Consider the following 17,298-nt stretch of genomic DNA (forward strand, 5'->3'; position numbering starts at 1 on the left):
GACCTTCAAAATTAGAGCGAGGAATTTGCAAAGCTCAAAGCTGCACTGTCAAATGATTGCTACATCCTTCATGTGAGAAAAAAAAAAGTGTTGCTGTAAGATGAATGTAAGTGTCGCTGTAAGACCCCCCCCCCCCCCCCCCCTCTGCAGATGAAACTTTCAGCTGCAAGCAGAAGCTGGAAACTGCAAGTGGTCGCACGCCACAGTTAGTTGCTACAGTTCACTACACCCCCCCCCCACACACTCACACAGCTTAAGGTACTGTTGACTCTAGTAAGGTCTAAGGTTTATCAAGAACGCTGTCGGAATGTAGTGCAGCTCCTGCGTCCTCATACGTCCCCGTCTTCGATGCGGGCCAGCTGCCTCTCCAGCAGCTCAATCCTCTGGTTCTGAGCAAGTACCACGGCCCGTAAAGCCTTCATTTCTGCCAACAACTCGCTCAACACGTCATCCTGAAAGAACACGGACGACGAGTCACACAACAGCTCTGAAAGTGAAGAGTCATTTGTAGGGGTGTAACAATATATCGTGTAGGCCTGTGTTGAAAATCGATTTTCCGATTCTAAATCGATTCTCATATTAATTCCTAAAAATCGATTCTTATGTCTAAAGATCGATTTTTTTTTCCTCATCATTTTCGCCAGGTGAACTTTAATCCCAGTAGTCGGACACACAGTTTGTCATGACACTTCTGAAAAATGCCAGGTGCTTCATGGCAATATGTGTGCGTGGTGACAGAATAAATAAGACAAGTTAAAATGATTTGTTTACTGCATGAACTGTTGCAATTTCTTTCTTTTTTGCACTGGATATTGAAAGGCCTGTTTGAGTTATTTATTTCTTAGTTATTTCACAATAATTATTGTGGAATTATTATTTCATTATTTTACAGTCATATAATTCAGGCAACAGCTCAAAAAACATTTTAAATAACACTAAGCCAAATCAATATCAAATCGGATCGAATCGAATCATGATAATTGATTCTGATTAATAAGAATCGGAATCGAATCGATTCTTGACATTTGAAATCGATACCCAGCCCTAATATCGTGCCACGAAAATTCCGCGATACAAAAACGTCACATTACGTGTCGTGGAGGTGACAAACTGTATCGCGATATTGGATTATTAATATTAATAGCCCATATTGTGTTGACTAATAACGCGCAGCGTATTTGTGCCGACCGCGCCTTGACCCGCGGACATAAAATCTCACTCCGCTCAGAAGAAACTAGTACCGTTTTGCGGTCCTTTTCTGCTCAACAGTGTAGGATTTTAGAACATCAACAAAGCACCTAGTGCCGTACTGTGGCGTATCACTCCGTCCAATCTAAAACAGACTAATCACTACAGATAAACTGACTAGTGTCATTATAGTCCCTGATTTACATCAGAATATAAAGAATATATTCAGAAAATAATGAACCCTGAATTACCAAAATAACCTTCTTAACAAAAATAAATCTCCTCTTACACTTATAAGGTGACTTTTTTTTGACTTTTTTCCTTTCCAGAAATTGAACAACTAAAATTAAATAAATAAATAAATAAAAGTAAATAAATACATACAATTTTACATCATAAAAAAGATTGATTCATGCTCACCTAAAAAATCTATTGGCACAAGGGACAGGTTAACATCTCGTCCTGTGTTTTCTTTTTTTTTTTTTTTTTTATTCTTACACTAATAAGGTGAGCATGAATCAATCTTTTTATGATGTAAAATTGTATGTATTTATTTACTTTTATTTATTTATTTAATTTTAGTTGTTAAATTTCTGGAAAAGAAAAAAGTCAAATCATACATGAGAGAAACTATTCAGTTTGTGGCAAAATATTTGTACTTGTATGAAACTGAAGATCATAATGCAAACCTGACATTTACTTTTAGTTCAGTTTGTGGAAAATGGTTGGCCTGGCTTTGTCTTTAAAACTTAAACAGTTATAAAGCATTACAAACTGTAACAATAGGGCAAACGCACAGTATTGTTTTTGTATTTTGTGTCTTTCAAATAAAAGACAATTTTTTCCAGTCATATGTTCCTCATTCAAGGTTGTTAAAAAAAATACAGCTATAATATCGTATCGTATCGTTATTGTGACCTCCATATCGTGTATCGTACCGTATCGTGAGATTAGTGTATCGTTACACCCCTAGTCATTTGCAACATGAACAAGTTTCACCTCTCTCCGTGGCCTCTCGCCGCTTTCGTCCGTCTCCCTGGCGGCCACTCGTGGCTGCGGGGCCTCCTCTTCCGTCTCCTTGGCGGCGGGTGCAGATGTGGGAGCGGCTGAAGCCGGGGTGGTGCCGGAGTCCTGAGAAACGAGCGAGGGCTTGTTTCGGAGGGTCTCCCTGTGTTTGGACTGGGGAGCATTGTAGCCGCCGCTCAGGGAGACCAGCAGCGGCGGCGCGTCCTGCCCGGTGATCCATTCGTCAGCCAGCAGCGCCGGCTCCAGGCCGGCCGTGTCCGGGTAGAGGTCGCCCTGGAACAGATCTGACTGGGGACGCCAGACAGTGTGCCAAACAAATCGAAGTGAACGGGCGTTTTTGCCGCAACTACTAACGGTTTCAACATATTCGACCGCTGTGTGTAACATACCTTCCGTGGTACAGTCATTGATATGGGTTCCACCTTTCGTTCATGAAGTTTATAAAACCTACAGATTAAAAAAAACAAACTGAAGTATCCAACATCTAGCCAACTTTTGGAGATTTCAATTCAGGAGACTCCGTATCATTTTAGAGGTGTCTGCAATTTCACTGTACAAAAAGCTAAAAAAGGTATGAAAAGGAGACGTGTCTCCATTACTGGAGTTAAATTCTGGAATGATGCCAACATAAATTTAAAAACATGTCATTCTCTTTTGGTTTTTAAGAAAATGGTTTGTAAAGCTATTTTTGAAGCTTATAAGTGCGATTGACTATCTGTAAATGTTTCTTTGCTTTTTCTGTTGTTTCTTTGCTTTTCTATTCTCTTTTTGCTTTTCTGGAGGTCGGAAAAAAAAAGAAAGTTGGTAATATAGGATAGGCTTTTATAAGCAGTTTGCTTCAGCCTATGCCTTTTCAGTCATTGTTCAACACATGATTATTGGTTCTGTGTGAAATGTTAATGCTGTGCACAATGTTTTTTGGTGTTGTGTTGTTTTTGTGTTGTCATGACTGAATAAACTTCATTCATTCATTCATTAAAGCCTCCTCTTGTTCTTATATTTTTATTTGGGCATCAAAACAGTAATTGGCACACCAATTAAGCAATTGAAACCAATTTTATGCCGCACACAGCATGATTGCAAACAGCAAGGCAAAGGGAAGGAAGTCTGTTCTTGTGCTTAGAAGTTGAAGCTCTGCAGCCCAAATTCAATTTGTTTCTATCAAAATGAAACTGCCCCAAATTGAAATGTTAAATCAACATAAGTTGAGTAGGTGGAGGTTATGTAGAGCTAAACGAAATGATGCAGAAATAGACAATGGAAATAAAGTTGAATGCAAGTACACCATCCTTACCTGGCTATTTCACATTTGTTGACATCCACGCCTCTTTTGCAGAGAAAGCCCGCCCCCCTCTGCGGCTCCTTGCTGCTGTATAGACTGAGGAAGTGCACGTACGGGGGCTCGTCCGTCACCTCAAAATACCGGATAGTGCAGTCGCCCTGAGAGGCAGAAGATCCAATCAGTAAATGAGAACCAATTCTGCTTTTTACAAGCTTAAAATGGTGTTTGCCGCATTCTCCCCAACCAGGGGCTCACCTTCCCACACAGGTAAACCATGTTCGTATCGGAGTCATAAAAGGGCAGGAGAACTCCATTACTCGTGTCCATTTCTTGAACCGCCACTGGCTCCGAGAGATCCTTCTGTAAGACGAGAAAAACATTGATTATATTCTCATTGCAAACTAATTCAAATACTGTATTTTCTGGACTATAAGCCGCACCTGCATATAAGCCGCATCCGCTCTATTTTTAAAAGAATAATTAAAAAAAGATATGCAAGCCACAGATATTTATGTTGTTAGATTAGATATTTACTACATGTACAGGACGATTTTGAACTGTAAATGATGTACATGTTTGTACCTAAATAGATCCTTTCCTAACAGTGTGTTTTAACACGGAAGCAACTTTGTTGATTAAAACGGGACAGAACCAAGAGAAAATAACCGATATTTATTTATTTATCTGTTTGAAATCTGCTTCTACCTACTTCTATCTGCTAAAGAAGAAGTAGTGTATTCTTCTTTGCATTTATTTTTTCTTAGTTTTGATTCTAATTCCGGTTAGAGCGGCCAGAGCGGTGGAAGAAAAATCCACAGAATAGCCACACCTTTGTATAAGCCGCACGGTTCAAAACCTATGAAAAAAGTAGCGGCTTATAGTCCAGAAAATACGGTAACTAATTATCCGATTCAATATGGATGCAGGACGCATTTAAAAATAAATGACTAGCTTTGTTTTTGGGATTTTTTTTTTTTTGCTTTTTTTTTTTTCTCCCCCTTTTTATTCATCTATTTTTTAATTTATACTGTGTAGCTTTAATACTTAAATATTACTTAGAATAATTTTCATTTATTTGTCATTATTTTGTGTGGATTTTTTGTTCTGTTCTTGAATCTAAAAAAAAAACATCCTAGGAGGTAGACTGTATATGTTTTTTTTTTATTCCTGTTCTACTGTGCCTTACCCCCTAATAAAAATTATTAAAATAAAAAAAATAAAAAAAATGACTAGCAAACTACCTCCTGCTGGGAAAAGCAAACTTTGGGTTTGTTTTTTAAAATGCTTATATCAGTTTTATTTCTTTAGGAAAAGTCAAGACTCACAGTATCCCACAAGGCCAGCTGTCTCTCACTCATCCGGCTGAAGCCCGTGGTCAGGATTTTTCCATCCGACAGGAACACGGCTCTCATGGGCCTCGTACCATCGTGGGCCTTTTCCTTGACCTGTTACACGATTGCAAGCTGATGAAAAACCGAACCCAATGTAGGAAACGAAACGCTGGAAGTAACCTTGATGGAAACACAAGATGTAAGATGACCTTGAGGACGGTGCCTCTTCGCGGGTCGATGACACGCAGGGCCTTGTCCTTGCACACGGTGCACACAGCGCTGCCATCCTTATTCCAGCTGACGCTGTAGATCAGATCTGGGTGGGCGTCGGCGAGCTGGTACACAAGCTCCCCTGTGCCCACGTTCCACACGCAGATCACGTTATCGCAGCCTGAGGAGAGGGAGAGAAGCTCAGAGTGAGATCCACGGACAAACACATCAGTGGAATGAGGGGGAAAAAAAGTACCGTATTTTCTGGACTATAAGCCGCTACTTTTTAATAGGTTTTCAACCGTGCGGCTTATTCAAAGGTGCGGCTATTCTGTGGATTTTTCTTCCACCGCTCGGGGCGCTCTAACTGGAATTAGAATCAAAACTAAGACAAAATAAATGTAAAAGAAGAATAAGCTACTTCTTCTTTAGCAGATAGAAGTAGGTAGAAGCAGATTTCAAACAGATAAATAGATAAATAAACACCGGTTATTTTCTCTTGGTTCTGTCCCGTTTTAATCAGCAAAGTTGCTGCCGTGTTAAAAGACACTGTTAGGAAAGGATCTATTTAGGTACAAACATGTACATCATTTACAGTTCAAAATCCTTCTGTACATGTAGTAAATATCTAATCTAACAACATAAATATCTGCGGCTTGCATATCTTTTTTTTTTTTTTTTTTTTTTTTTTAAATAGAGCGGATGTGGCTTTTATATCTTTTTTTATTCGTTTTTTTAAATAGAGCGGATGCAGCTTTTTATATATATTTTTTATTTATTTATTTATTTTTTTAAATAGAGCGGATGCGGCTTTTATATCTTTTTTTATTATTTTTTTTTAAATAGACCGGATGCGGCTTTTATATCTTTTTTTTTTTTTAAATAGAGCGGATGCGGCTTTTATATCTTTTTTTTATTATTTTTTTTTTTTAAATAGAGCGGATGCGGCTTTTATATCTTTTTTTATAATTTTTTTTTTTTTTAAATAGAGCGGATGCGGCTTTTATATCTTTTTTTTATTATTTTTTTTTTAAATAGAGCGGATGCGGCTTATAGTCCAGAAAATACGCTAAATGCATTGATTTAACACCAAAATGTGACCGAGAGTTTGTTCACGCCTGGAGACGATGGCTCCTCCCAAGCAACAGCGAAGCACGTGGATGTCAAAGCTTACAATTTGAATACACGTGGCTTTAAAACGTTTTAGATCAGTCATTAACCTTGTAACTAAGTTTGAACAGCTTTTTCAAATAGAAGAGATTCACAACACTGGCTTGAAGAAGACGAACCTTGGAGGAGCATGAATCAAAATCAAACTGCAAAGTTGATCAAACGGTTTATTTGATTCAGTTACATCTAAAATATCAACAGGGCCCTCGAGTATGGTCCCTGTCCTGCATGCTTTGGATGTTTTCCTGCTCCAGCACACCCTGACAAACATGTCTGTGTCATTAACAGACTTGATGACCTGCTGATGGGGACGGGGTCACTCCAGGACCAGGGTTGGGAAACGCTGACTCAAGCAACACATGCACTCCTCTATAAAGTGGAGTTTGGATAACAGATGGTGTTTTCACAAAATAGTATTTTGTCATTCGTATTAGAGCGGTATTATGAAAGTGTATAGTTTTTAATCAAAATACTGCAGTAATTTTCACATTTTAGTTCAAAGAAAACCCCCAACAAGCTTTGAGACATCAAGGAGATCAGATAAAAATGATACATGTATCCGGTTCAGAAATGCAGCAGAAATGTGGAACAAAAACAAACAAACCAACTTGAACCAATTAGTGAGTATAAGAGATCCCGACCCAGATCTGATCCTACGTCCAGTTTAATTCAAAAGGGACAATAATTGTTACAGTCTTTGAGCAAATCTTGCCATATTTTCCCAGCCATGTTCATTCATCCATGAATAAACAAGCGGATATATTTAGTAAGAAGTGGACACACAAATCATTCAGCTACATCTTAGATTCCATAACTGGACTGGGATTGAACACATCAATCCAGGTGATAAGACTGATGCATACGGTATTTAACACTGTAATAAATCAGACCATTTTCACATTTGTAGTCAGACGTATTGCACTCGAGCAGAGTTGAGAGAGTAATTTAAAAAAAATAATTAGAAACTGATTGCTATTTGATGTGTTTCCAAGTGTATATTTCAAATCTAGGTCAAAGATTTATACCTTAATTAGGCAAAGAGCTGGAACAGTGTCCCACTTAATCAACAGAGAAAAGTTTTTAAATATATTTAAAAAAGAAAAAGACACAGCTGCGATTTGTAGTTTGTTTTGATACACTTACATGAAGCGTATTTCCTATTTTATTATTAAATACAGAATGATGAATTTTTGCTCCTTCAATCTTGCATCACATGCTTAGAATTGCTGAAGAAGCAGGGATCGTCTTCCACGTCGCTGTGATATTCTCCAACTGCCTGTCATTCAACACCAGCTAAGGAAGATAAGAGCCGCTCTGCAACTCTCACTCTTTGCAAACAGATGGGTGTGTATGTCACCTTTCCGTAGATAACATGAATGTCTGAATGGCAGATTCCATAAATTCTCCACTTCCAGTGTTGCAGTTGCTTGATAATTGATTATGGGAAAATTGCTAAGGGGCCTAAATGACATACTTCTGCCAGATCATGATTTATAACATAATTATTAGATCCATAATAAAATGTTGTCTCTGTGGTGCACGTCTTTAAAAACAAAAAGGTGTATTTCTATGGAGCTAGAACAGTCTCATAATTCGCAAATGCACACACCGTTTCACAAATGCACAGGACAAGTTTCACAAATGCACAGAACAATTCACACATGCGTAGGACAAGATATACAAATGTATTTTTGATGCACACACAAATATAACGTTTTTTTGTCTGTGAGCTGCGCTGGATTTGCGTGTGACTTTTGAGACTCCCCTGACGTGACTTGATCCACAAATACGCTTTTTTTTTTTAACACAGAAGGATCTGCAACCAATCAGATTTCTTCCTTTGATTCAGCCAATCATAAGAGCGCACTACACGTGGGGGACGCAGAGCAGTGGATAAAACACAACTTACTCGTAAACCAATCAGATTAAAGGGGCGGATACACCTGCTGTTTGAACTGCGTTAGCGCCGTTCGCTTAGAAAAGTGATTAATATTTCGAGTTCTGTGCATTTGTGAAACTTGTCCTGTGCATTTGTGAAATGGTGTGTGCATTTGTGAAACGGTGTGTGCATTTGCGAATTATGAGACTGTTCTAGCTCCATATATTCCTAAGTAATTTCAGCCATTGGTCAAACAGAAACGAGACAATCCATGACCGTTTTGGTATTTGAAGCTGGAATGTGACAAATGATCTGACCTGCAGTTAGCAGGATGTTGAAGGCGCTTGGGTGCCAGGCCAGGATCCCCACCCTTTTACTGTGGCCCTCCAGTGTCAGGATGGACTCCGTCATGGGACCGGTCAGCCCGCCATCTGGGATCTGCCACACCTTCACACAAATTACATCCAGCAGTCAGATTAAAAACCACAGATTCTTTTACGGTGTTATTGCATAGTTCTGCAGTTTCTGAGAGAAATCACTTTAAAAAGTTTGATCGAACTGTTTTGCTTTGTTTGCATAAAGGGTCTTATAATACACCAGGAACAAATGTAAAACCCTTTCAGGTCATTAGAGCACAAGAAGGTCCTCCCACAAAAACATTACAGATGGAAATCTTTTTCCACTTTATTATTTTTTGCGCTAAAAACTTTCATTCAACTTCAATCCTAATCAAAATTGACAAATATGGAATTATTTGAAGCCTCTACGAGACATTTGGATTACATATCATCACCGTTTTTATGGAAAAAAAAAAAAAGGAGACCTAGACAAACGATTAAAAAGATTTTTACGGAGCTATAATGGGAAAGAAATTATACAATATAATAGAAAACATTGAAAATAAATGATTCTTCTTCTCCAAAATGAAGCATTGATATTATAGAATACATAATTATTTTGAGCAAAATTGGTGAGATCAAATAATTTGATTTTAATGAGTCTTCTGTTCTCTAATGACCCAAAAGGGGAAAAACTCTGACAAAGCAAAGGGCTAATAATTCATCAAAATCAATATTATTGGTAATCTTTGGTATATTTAAGACTGATCTTTTAAAAAACATCTCCAGCTGCATCCATCACTTGTGTAAAAACCGAAATAACTCATTTTGTATTTTTTTTTCTTAAAAAAAAAAAAAAGAAAAGGGGACATGTTATTAAATTGGCATTTAAAGGGTTAGAATAATTAAAATGATTTTATATTTTGCAGTTTTGATTAGGACTGAAATTGATTGAAAGATATTTGCAAAAAAAGTGAAATATCTTGATGTCATTGTAAAAAACTAAAACAACACTCCCTCTGTCATTAACAGGCAGAATATGGCAATCAAAATGGTTTTGTTACCAAGATTTCCAGATCTGTTCCAAAATGTCCCAATTAGTTTACCACAGTTTACACTAAAGGGTTCCCATTCAGCTGAGGACATAAAGCACTCAGGATCTCGAAACAACATCTCCATAAATCAAAGAAATATGGATTCTTGGCCCTCCCGTGTTTCCTATGCTATTACTTTGCCGCCAACGTTCTCCCAGCAATAATATATTGGCGGTTGGCTCAAAAATATCCGACTGAAGTGCCTAAGTAGCTAGCAGAGTGTGATATCTAAGACTCCAGGCTCTGCTTTTCTCATCACTCACGTCAAGCACTTTTTAAAAAAAAAAAAAGAAAGAAAAAGAAAGAGAGAAAGAAAATATCATCATATTCAATATGGAAAAAAAATTGGCTGCAGGTTTGAAAGTTTTGTGAACTTCCAATGACATTGATACAAAAATCGTGCGCTCTGTCCACCAGTTATGGAGTCACTATTTCAGGACTGGAGTCAAAAAAGAACTTTATATCAACAAAGGCTTTAGCCCATTCAAACAATTCAAGTGAAAACATGCTCTATCGAAAAGAAAATGTTTTTAGATACTTACAAGAAGAATAACAGGTGAAGGTGAAGAATAACATCAGACAAAACCCAGACTAGAGGATAATCCTCTTGTAATCTCTTTAATACCTCATATTTACTTTCTTTGAAACATGCCGTCAAGCTTTAACTTAAAGGAGGAGGAGGAGCTGGACGTCACAGTTAAAGATCAAATATTGACTCAAGCTTTCAATGACATTAATCACTGTCCTATCAATGTCAGGCTACAGCGGGTCCAATTTAAAATTATGCACCGATTAGATTTAAAAAGAAAAAAAGAAACTGCACAAGATCTTCCCTGAGACTTCCCCACTTTGTGACAGATGCATTTGCACATCAATTACATTGATGTGCTTCAAGCACAACCAAAAATGTTGCTCCAAAGCTTTTGGAGCTCAGTATTTAGATGAATATGTGAATATATGAACCTGAAACTGCTTTATTTGGTGTCCAGCACTATCAGAACTGTAACATTACACAGTCCAATGGAATTACCGCTAAGAGACGTACCCTAACATCGTGGAGATCTGAATCACTGCACTATTTTGAAGCCTGGATGAAAGAAATGTTTCATTGAGTACTTCACAATGAAACACTAAGATATAAAGAGTTGCAGAAATTCAAGGAGATATGGACGCCGATCCTAAAGTACTTGAACGATGAAGGACCTCTAAATAACAATATCCTCTCCCTAAAAGTGAGCAGGGACACTGGATGGCTTTTAAGATGCCGAGCCTTGGCAAGTGTGTCTTGTATTAGATGCTGTAGTTTTATTATTAGCTGCATTTATTCAGGCACATTTGGTTTAAAATTGATGTTTTATTGGTCAAATGGACGGCACAACTGCAATGTCATCTTACTCTGTCTCTACGATTGATTTGGTCTTCTATGCTTTATAAAAGGTTGAAAATGAGAAAAATTAAGTATTTAAAAAGACCCACAAGTGTGTTAGTATGATCTAAAAGCCTGTGTTTCATAAGTTAATTCCCCTAAAGTGATCATTATTGGTATGAAAGGTTGTTCATCTGTGGCTGAAGCTACTTTATGATGTTTTGAATACTTCCTCTTCCAAAATCTACATTTGTTGCTTTCAGACTTTTGTAGATTCGGCAGATTAGATTAGACATATTTTTGGTCAGAGCTGCAAGTCTAAAATATGTTCTCATATAGGAGGAATGCAAAAAATGACTCTCAAGACACAATTATAGACCATAATATTCCTTCTTCAGACTCGCCTCTGAAAGTTCTCGTTTTAAGTTCATTAAAAACCCGAATTGCACGGCTGCGGTCAGGGAAGACGCCTCACAAACCACCAACACATGAGATACACGACCCTCCACGGTGACGGCTAACCCACCTTCACTGTGCAGTCCTCGGAGGCACTTGCGATGATGTTGTCATCGTGAGGACACCACTGGATGTCCAGCACGGGTGCTGCATGTCCACACACGGTGGGGCAGGACTGGTCGATCCTGCCACTCTGTTGGACGAAAAAACAAGCTCAGAAAATCTGCTTTGCAAGGCCGTCATTTTCTATTTTTGTTCGCATTTATCCGAGCTCTATCAGTGCATTAGCAGAGGTGTCAAAAGTATTCACATTCATTACTCAGGTAGAAGTATAGATACTAGAGTTTAAAAATACTCCTGTAGAAGTTGAAGTATCAACTCAAGTTTTTTACTCAAGTAAAAGTATAAAAGTACTGGTTTCAAAACTACTTAAAGTATAAAAGTAAAAGTAATGTAAGGGGGGGAAAAGCCATTAAGGACAAAAGCCATTGAAAATGAATGCATCTTAGTATAATGCAAATATATTAAAGAAGCATATATGTGTACTATTGAGCATTAACATGTGTTTCAGAGAGCAGGAGATATGATGACTAGTTGCCTATAAGTATTGTAATGGTGCAAAAAGTCAAACTTCAGAGGCATGTTATCATTTATCCTAACCTTTATTGGAATGAACATCCAAGTTTAGTTGCAGGAATCTGAGGGAACGGATGTAAGAACAAAACTGGACAAGAACATCTGAAACAACCACAACCAAATTCACTCTATCCGGATGGAGCAATTTAACTGGATAGTTTTTTTTAAAGGCCGAAATGAAATAGAGTAACGAGGCTGTTTTTAAAATGTAAGGAGTAAAAAGTACAGATAATTGCGTGAAAATGTAAGGAGTAAAAGTAAAAAGTCGTCTGAAAAATAATTACTCCAGTGAAGTATAGATAACCAAAATTTCTACTTAAGTAAGCTAACAAAGTATTTGTACTTCGTTACTTGACACCTCTGTGCATTAGTTATACAGGAAGCAAGGCAATGAAGAGGGCTTTTAGTGGGCTTTGAAAATATTGATCTGCTGTTCATCTGATGCAAGTGGTCGAACCTTGCTGAGGGGAACGACAAGGAAGGCCCCGCCTCCACCTGCTTCGATGACGACCGCGATAAATTTGGGGTTCACGGCGCAGAGGGGCCCGTCCCACGTCACCCGGGACACCCTGACATCATCAATGCAGTGCTCGGTTTTCCACGCCTGCGCAAAGACGTGCCGGAACTTGCTCTGCCGGACCACTCCTCTACGGAAAGACATGTCTGCGGAGGAATAGATGTGGAGAAATCTGTTGAGGCAGACAATAAAAGAGCAAAGTGGTGCTGAATATTGACAAGTGGGTAAATAATCACTGGATAAAGAGAGGTTATCAGAAGCAGCCTGATTGTTTCAATCAAGCATCCAGAAATGGTTCTCGAGTGATGACAAAAGCTACTTTTCTTTATTTTAGATCATGTTAAATTTAATATTCTAGACTTTTTTTTTTTTTATAAATTGTATTTTCTTGTAACTTCATGATGGCATCTTGGGCATTCAGGAACTATTTTTGATCATTTTTGGCGATAAAAATATGCCAATGAACTTCTGTTCAACATTTGACAACAAGGAAATGAATACACTGTTGAAAGAAAACATTACAAAAAAGTTTCCAATATACAATTAACATCTAGACCGAAAAAGGTGTAGGCTGAAGAAAAGCTTATTCATTGCCTACCCTCAAAAAGATTATTTAAGTAATGAAATAAAAGCAAGAAGTAAGAGATAAGACTGCCAGTAAAACAAATTGCCTCCATGGAGATAACAAAGATTCCTCAAGAAATAAGAAAGAAAAAAAAAAAAGAAAAAGGTGCAGTCTACATGTTTCCTTCATCCTTGAATAATTTGAATTGAATATTTGAATGACTTTACTTACCGATTATGTAAACCGATTTATGTAAATGTTTATGTCTAAATACCCAAATATGGTTCTTTTTCTTCTTTTCTACAAAAATTGCCTTTTGCACTCATCCCTAGTACTAGTAAATGTTGTGTTGTATTTATTTTATGTGAAACTTTTTAAGAATGTCTGTCTATCTGTTGTGCCTGCGCACTTTATATGTTTATATGTTTCACTGTGGGATGTGGGAAACGTCCTCTCGATTTCTTGTATGTCTTGACATATCAAGAATCGACAATAAAGCTACTTTGACTTTGACTAATCAAATCAAATCACCAATTAAATGAATACCCAAATCAACATAGTAAGCATCACCGCTCATTACTTTGATATAGAGAAATCATCCTTCTTTTCAATGTTTTTTTAAAATAAGGTTAAGGTTCTACATGATTTCAAATCCCTCTCCAACTTATTCCAAATACAAATACATGCAATGCGCCTTCTTTAACATGTAAACAAATGGCTCAGCTATATTGGTCTCTCTTTCAAGTCTTCCATAGAGACTGATAGAGACAGCTTTTCTATGCTTTTGCACGAAGGCAAGAGGTTGTCCAGTCCATTTGCATGATTTCTGACTGAAACAGGTGAATGCAGACAGTTTATTCAGGAATCAGAGTGGCTAATGCCGTCATTGGGGGGAGCATGGGCCTATCAAAACAGCAGGCAAATTCTTTCATACTGAGCAGTCTGTCCTGAAAAAGTACAGTCAGGCCTCGGTGGACAAAAGGGCAGGATCTGCCTGAAACCAAAACATGCCGTGACAGCGAGGTGAAGGGGGTTGGGCAGGGAGAGCTGACATGATGATGCTGTAACTCTATATGCATCTACATAAGCTTCACAGTTGTCAAAGTAAATTGCACACTGGTGGGCATCAGGGATGGGGTCTGGAATTTAAAAGCAAAAAATGCAATAGCTTTGAATCCTGGAAGAAAAAAGCCTCCAGACTTTAAAAAAGGTCAGTGTGGCTCAATGACGATGCATAAGAGAAAACCAACATTTTCATACCATTCCCCGTTGTATTTCTATTGTTGTCTGCTCGCAGTGCCAGCAACTAACGGCATGTGCAACAAAGAATGGGGCGGTATACAGTGCAGATCATCCATAATGGGACATTTCTAAGAAATTGAGCTATTTCTGAGAACAACAACATACCTGGTTTGTGGTTTGTGAGCGGCGACCTCTCTTAATTGGAAAACGGATCACCAAAGAGCGCGATCGTGACAGGAGGCCAATAAAATAATCCACCGCCAGCAGTAGTAACTTAATCCTCTCCTGCGTCCAGGCAGGCGGTCAATGCGACTGTGCAGGCCTGTCACAAAATGTTCATTAAGCACGATCATCGTGATGATAACAGCTATTTTGTTCATTTGCGAAATTTTTGCTTAACTATTTCACTTCTCATTCCATTAATTGCGCATGTCTGCTGTGCAGCGAGTGAAAGACTAACCTGAGGAAGCATGTCCCGTGCTGAAAGAGCCTCATTGATGCAGCACGGCGACGCTTGAAAGGAGCCCGGAGGGGTGGAGGGGGGGGCGATGGGTTGGAAAGAGATGCAGACTCTTCCGACCTCGTCTCTCTTTCCAAATGCCTGTTTTGAAGCGATGGATTGAGCAGAATCCCGCACGCTTCCGCTCCCAGCAGGATCTATCAAAGACGAGCACGGCTCAAGAGCATTCCCTCCCCTTTGTTTCCGCACGTCGTCGATAGGATTGTGTGTATTAGCATCTCCAAAAACAGTTTTTTAAACCACTTCTATTTTTGAAAAAAAAAAAAAAATTTCTTTTTCAAAATAACTTAAAATTAATCATTTTTTAAATGAACAATTGTGTTTACTGCATACCTGTCAAGTTTTGGATTTAAAAATAAGATTTTTCGCCGCTGTCCCACCAGTCCAACTGAGGTCCAGTATTTACGAAAAATCTAAAATAACTGTCAACTACTTACAAAATACCACTATGAGCTCAGAACCTGATAGTGACCTTTGTTGACACTGAAATGCTGTAGACATTCCTATGCATGTTTTTCCTATAATAGAGCCTAAATGAAAACACAAGTGAATTAAAGCGTATTTATTTATTTTAAATATTTTCAGTTTATATTCGCATTGATTGTCTTCAAGTAAAACGTTTTAATTGGTCATTTTCACTCCTGTGGCTCTTTGGCATTAATGACTGATGACACAGACGCATGTTTCTGTGTCTCCAGCTGAAATACCTTTCAGAACACGTGACTGTTCATTGTCCTGCTCCTCTTTAGGAAAGTAAATTTGGTTTCCCATTTTTAGAGATATTTACACGAAGTCTTCGCTTTTTTGGCAAACTCTTCTCTCTCGTTACATCCATCCATCTCTGATTTGTTGTTCCGAGTTCGCTCCTGTTGTCGCCACTAACCTCGCGAGAACTGCCACCCAGGCTACAACAGGTGGCAGTTCTCGCGAGACTAGTGACAATTCAGTTTGCGGTTTAACAATTATTATATTATAAAACGGGAAATTTACGGGAAAATACTAACACCAGAGGACGGTGGGAAAGAGGGGTAAAATACGGTAGTCTAAAACGGGAGACTTGACAGGTATGGTTTACTGCGATGGAGCGGCGGCCCTTTAATGAGCTGTGATAGGCTCCAGCCTATGACCCTGTAGAATAAAGTGGTATGAAAAATGAATTAATGAATAATTGTGTTTACTATGTATTTGTGGCTATAAAGAGGGATACCTAAATGAAAACCAAAGATGAGAAATATGGATGTTGTGAAAGAGCACATGAAGTTTGTTGAGATGACAGAAGAGGGTGCATAGGATAAGGTTAGATGGAGGGGGATGATTCCATGTGGAGAGCCATGGACTGTAATGAAGGTGATAATCCCTGGAGGTTACAGCCGAAAGGATAACAATAAGATGTACTTGTAGCTATCAGGGATCTATAATCAACGATCATCACGTCCCACAACGCAACATGCTTTTACGCTGGCTAAACAACTCATAAACAACTATTTAGCGCCATCTTGTGTCTATTTTTTGTCATTTTTTGAAATAGGGCAAACATGGAATGAAGACCATAGCCAGTTTAGCCACACAACAAAGGGTAGTTCGTGAGTCAAACCAGCCTGGGTCACCTACACGAGGATTTATAGCCTCTTAAAACCGAATTCCAGACATAGGTTCTAGATCTATGTTGAAATATTATTCCGATCCACCAGTGCAACAGGTGGCTCCGTGGCGCAATGGATAGCGCATTGGACTTCTAGGTTTGAGATCGAAGGGATTCAAAGGTTGTGGGTTCGAGTCCCACCGGAGTCGAATTTTTTCCATGTTGAATTTTTTTTTTCTAAACTTTTGTGGCTCTAGTGGCCTTTATTTAAAGTCTCGACATAAAGGGGGTATAGAGAGAATATGGGGACGACATGCAGCAATGTGGGCAGGCCGGGAGTCGAATCTGCGACTGCTGCAGGAGGACTGTAGCCTCAGTACATGGGCCGCTTGCTGACATGTTTAACAACACTCTGAAGGCATTATCGATATAACATTCTAAAAAATGAGTACTCGTTATGAGGTTTTCATCTGTTGAGTTAAGATTAATACAACTTTGTTCATTAGTTTGATATTTCCTCATGATAAAAATGAGTCCTATCTATAGAATAGAATAGAATAGAATAGAATAGAATAGAATAGAATAGAATAGAATAGAATAGAATAGAATAAGCTTTATTGGCCAAGTATGAACGTGCCAGTCAGGGAATTTGTTTTCGTTTTTTTTTTTCTCTCTGAACCCAGCTTTAAATAGTTACAAACAGTAATAGACAAATGGCTCTTATTAAGATATCTACAATTTAAAAGTGAAAGGTGCAGCAGAATGAGGTAGATATGATTATTGAAAGGCAAGGCAAGTTTATTTGTATAGCACAATTCAACACAAGGTAATTCAAAATGCTTTACATCAACATTCAAAGCAGCAAGACACAATTAAACAGTAAATAACAAATAAAA

At 38.3% G+C, this 17,298-nt stretch overlaps 1 protein-coding gene and 1 non-coding gene across 4 annotated transcripts; one reads left to right on the top strand and one right to left on the bottom strand.

Annotated features, from left to right (window-relative positions):
* Positions 1-215: 215 nt before the first annotated feature.
* On the bottom strand, positions 216-14,974 carry coro1b (coronin, actin binding protein, 1B). 3 transcript variants are annotated; one of them, XM_061709630.1, is made up of 12 exons: positions 14,761-14,974; positions 14,466-14,622; positions 12,434-12,639; positions 11,411-11,533; positions 8,404-8,533; positions 5,037-5,218; positions 4,822-4,941; positions 3,752-3,856; positions 3,509-3,654; positions 2,604-2,661; positions 2,188-2,502; positions 216-452 (listed from the first exon to the last, which is right to left on the bottom strand). In XM_061709630.1, the coding sequence occupies exons 3-12, from the start codon at positions 12,635-12,637 to the stop codon at positions 330-332; spliced, it is 1,506 nt and encodes a 501-aa protein (XP_061565614.1). In that variant the 5' UTR covers positions 12,638-12,639; positions 14,466-14,622; positions 14,761-14,974; the 3' UTR covers positions 216-329. The 3 variants fall into 3 exon arrangements, with proteins under 3 accessions (XP_061565614.1, XP_061565615.1, XP_061565616.1); XM_061709631.1 differs by having other exon boundaries at positions 12,434-12,665; XM_061709632.1 differs by lacking the exons at positions 12,434-12,639; positions 14,466-14,622; positions 14,761-14,974 and adding an exon at positions 12,001-12,161.
* Positions 14,975-16,521: 1,547 nt separating this feature from the next.
* Positions 16,522-16,611, top strand: trnar-ucu (transfer RNA arginine (anticodon UCU)). Its single transcript is given in 2 exon segments — positions 16,522-16,558; positions 16,576-16,611. It is a non-coding gene; the product is annotated as a tRNA-Arg (tRNA).
* Positions 16,612-17,298: the final 687 nt, after the last annotated feature.

Source organism: Cololabis saira, chromosome 20, assembly GCF_033807715.1.
Source record: "Cololabis saira isolate AMF1-May2022 chromosome 20, fColSai1.1, whole genome shotgun sequence".
In the NCBI taxonomy this organism is placed as follows: domain Eukaryota; kingdom Metazoa; phylum Chordata; class Actinopteri; order Beloniformes; family Belonidae; genus Cololabis; species Cololabis saira.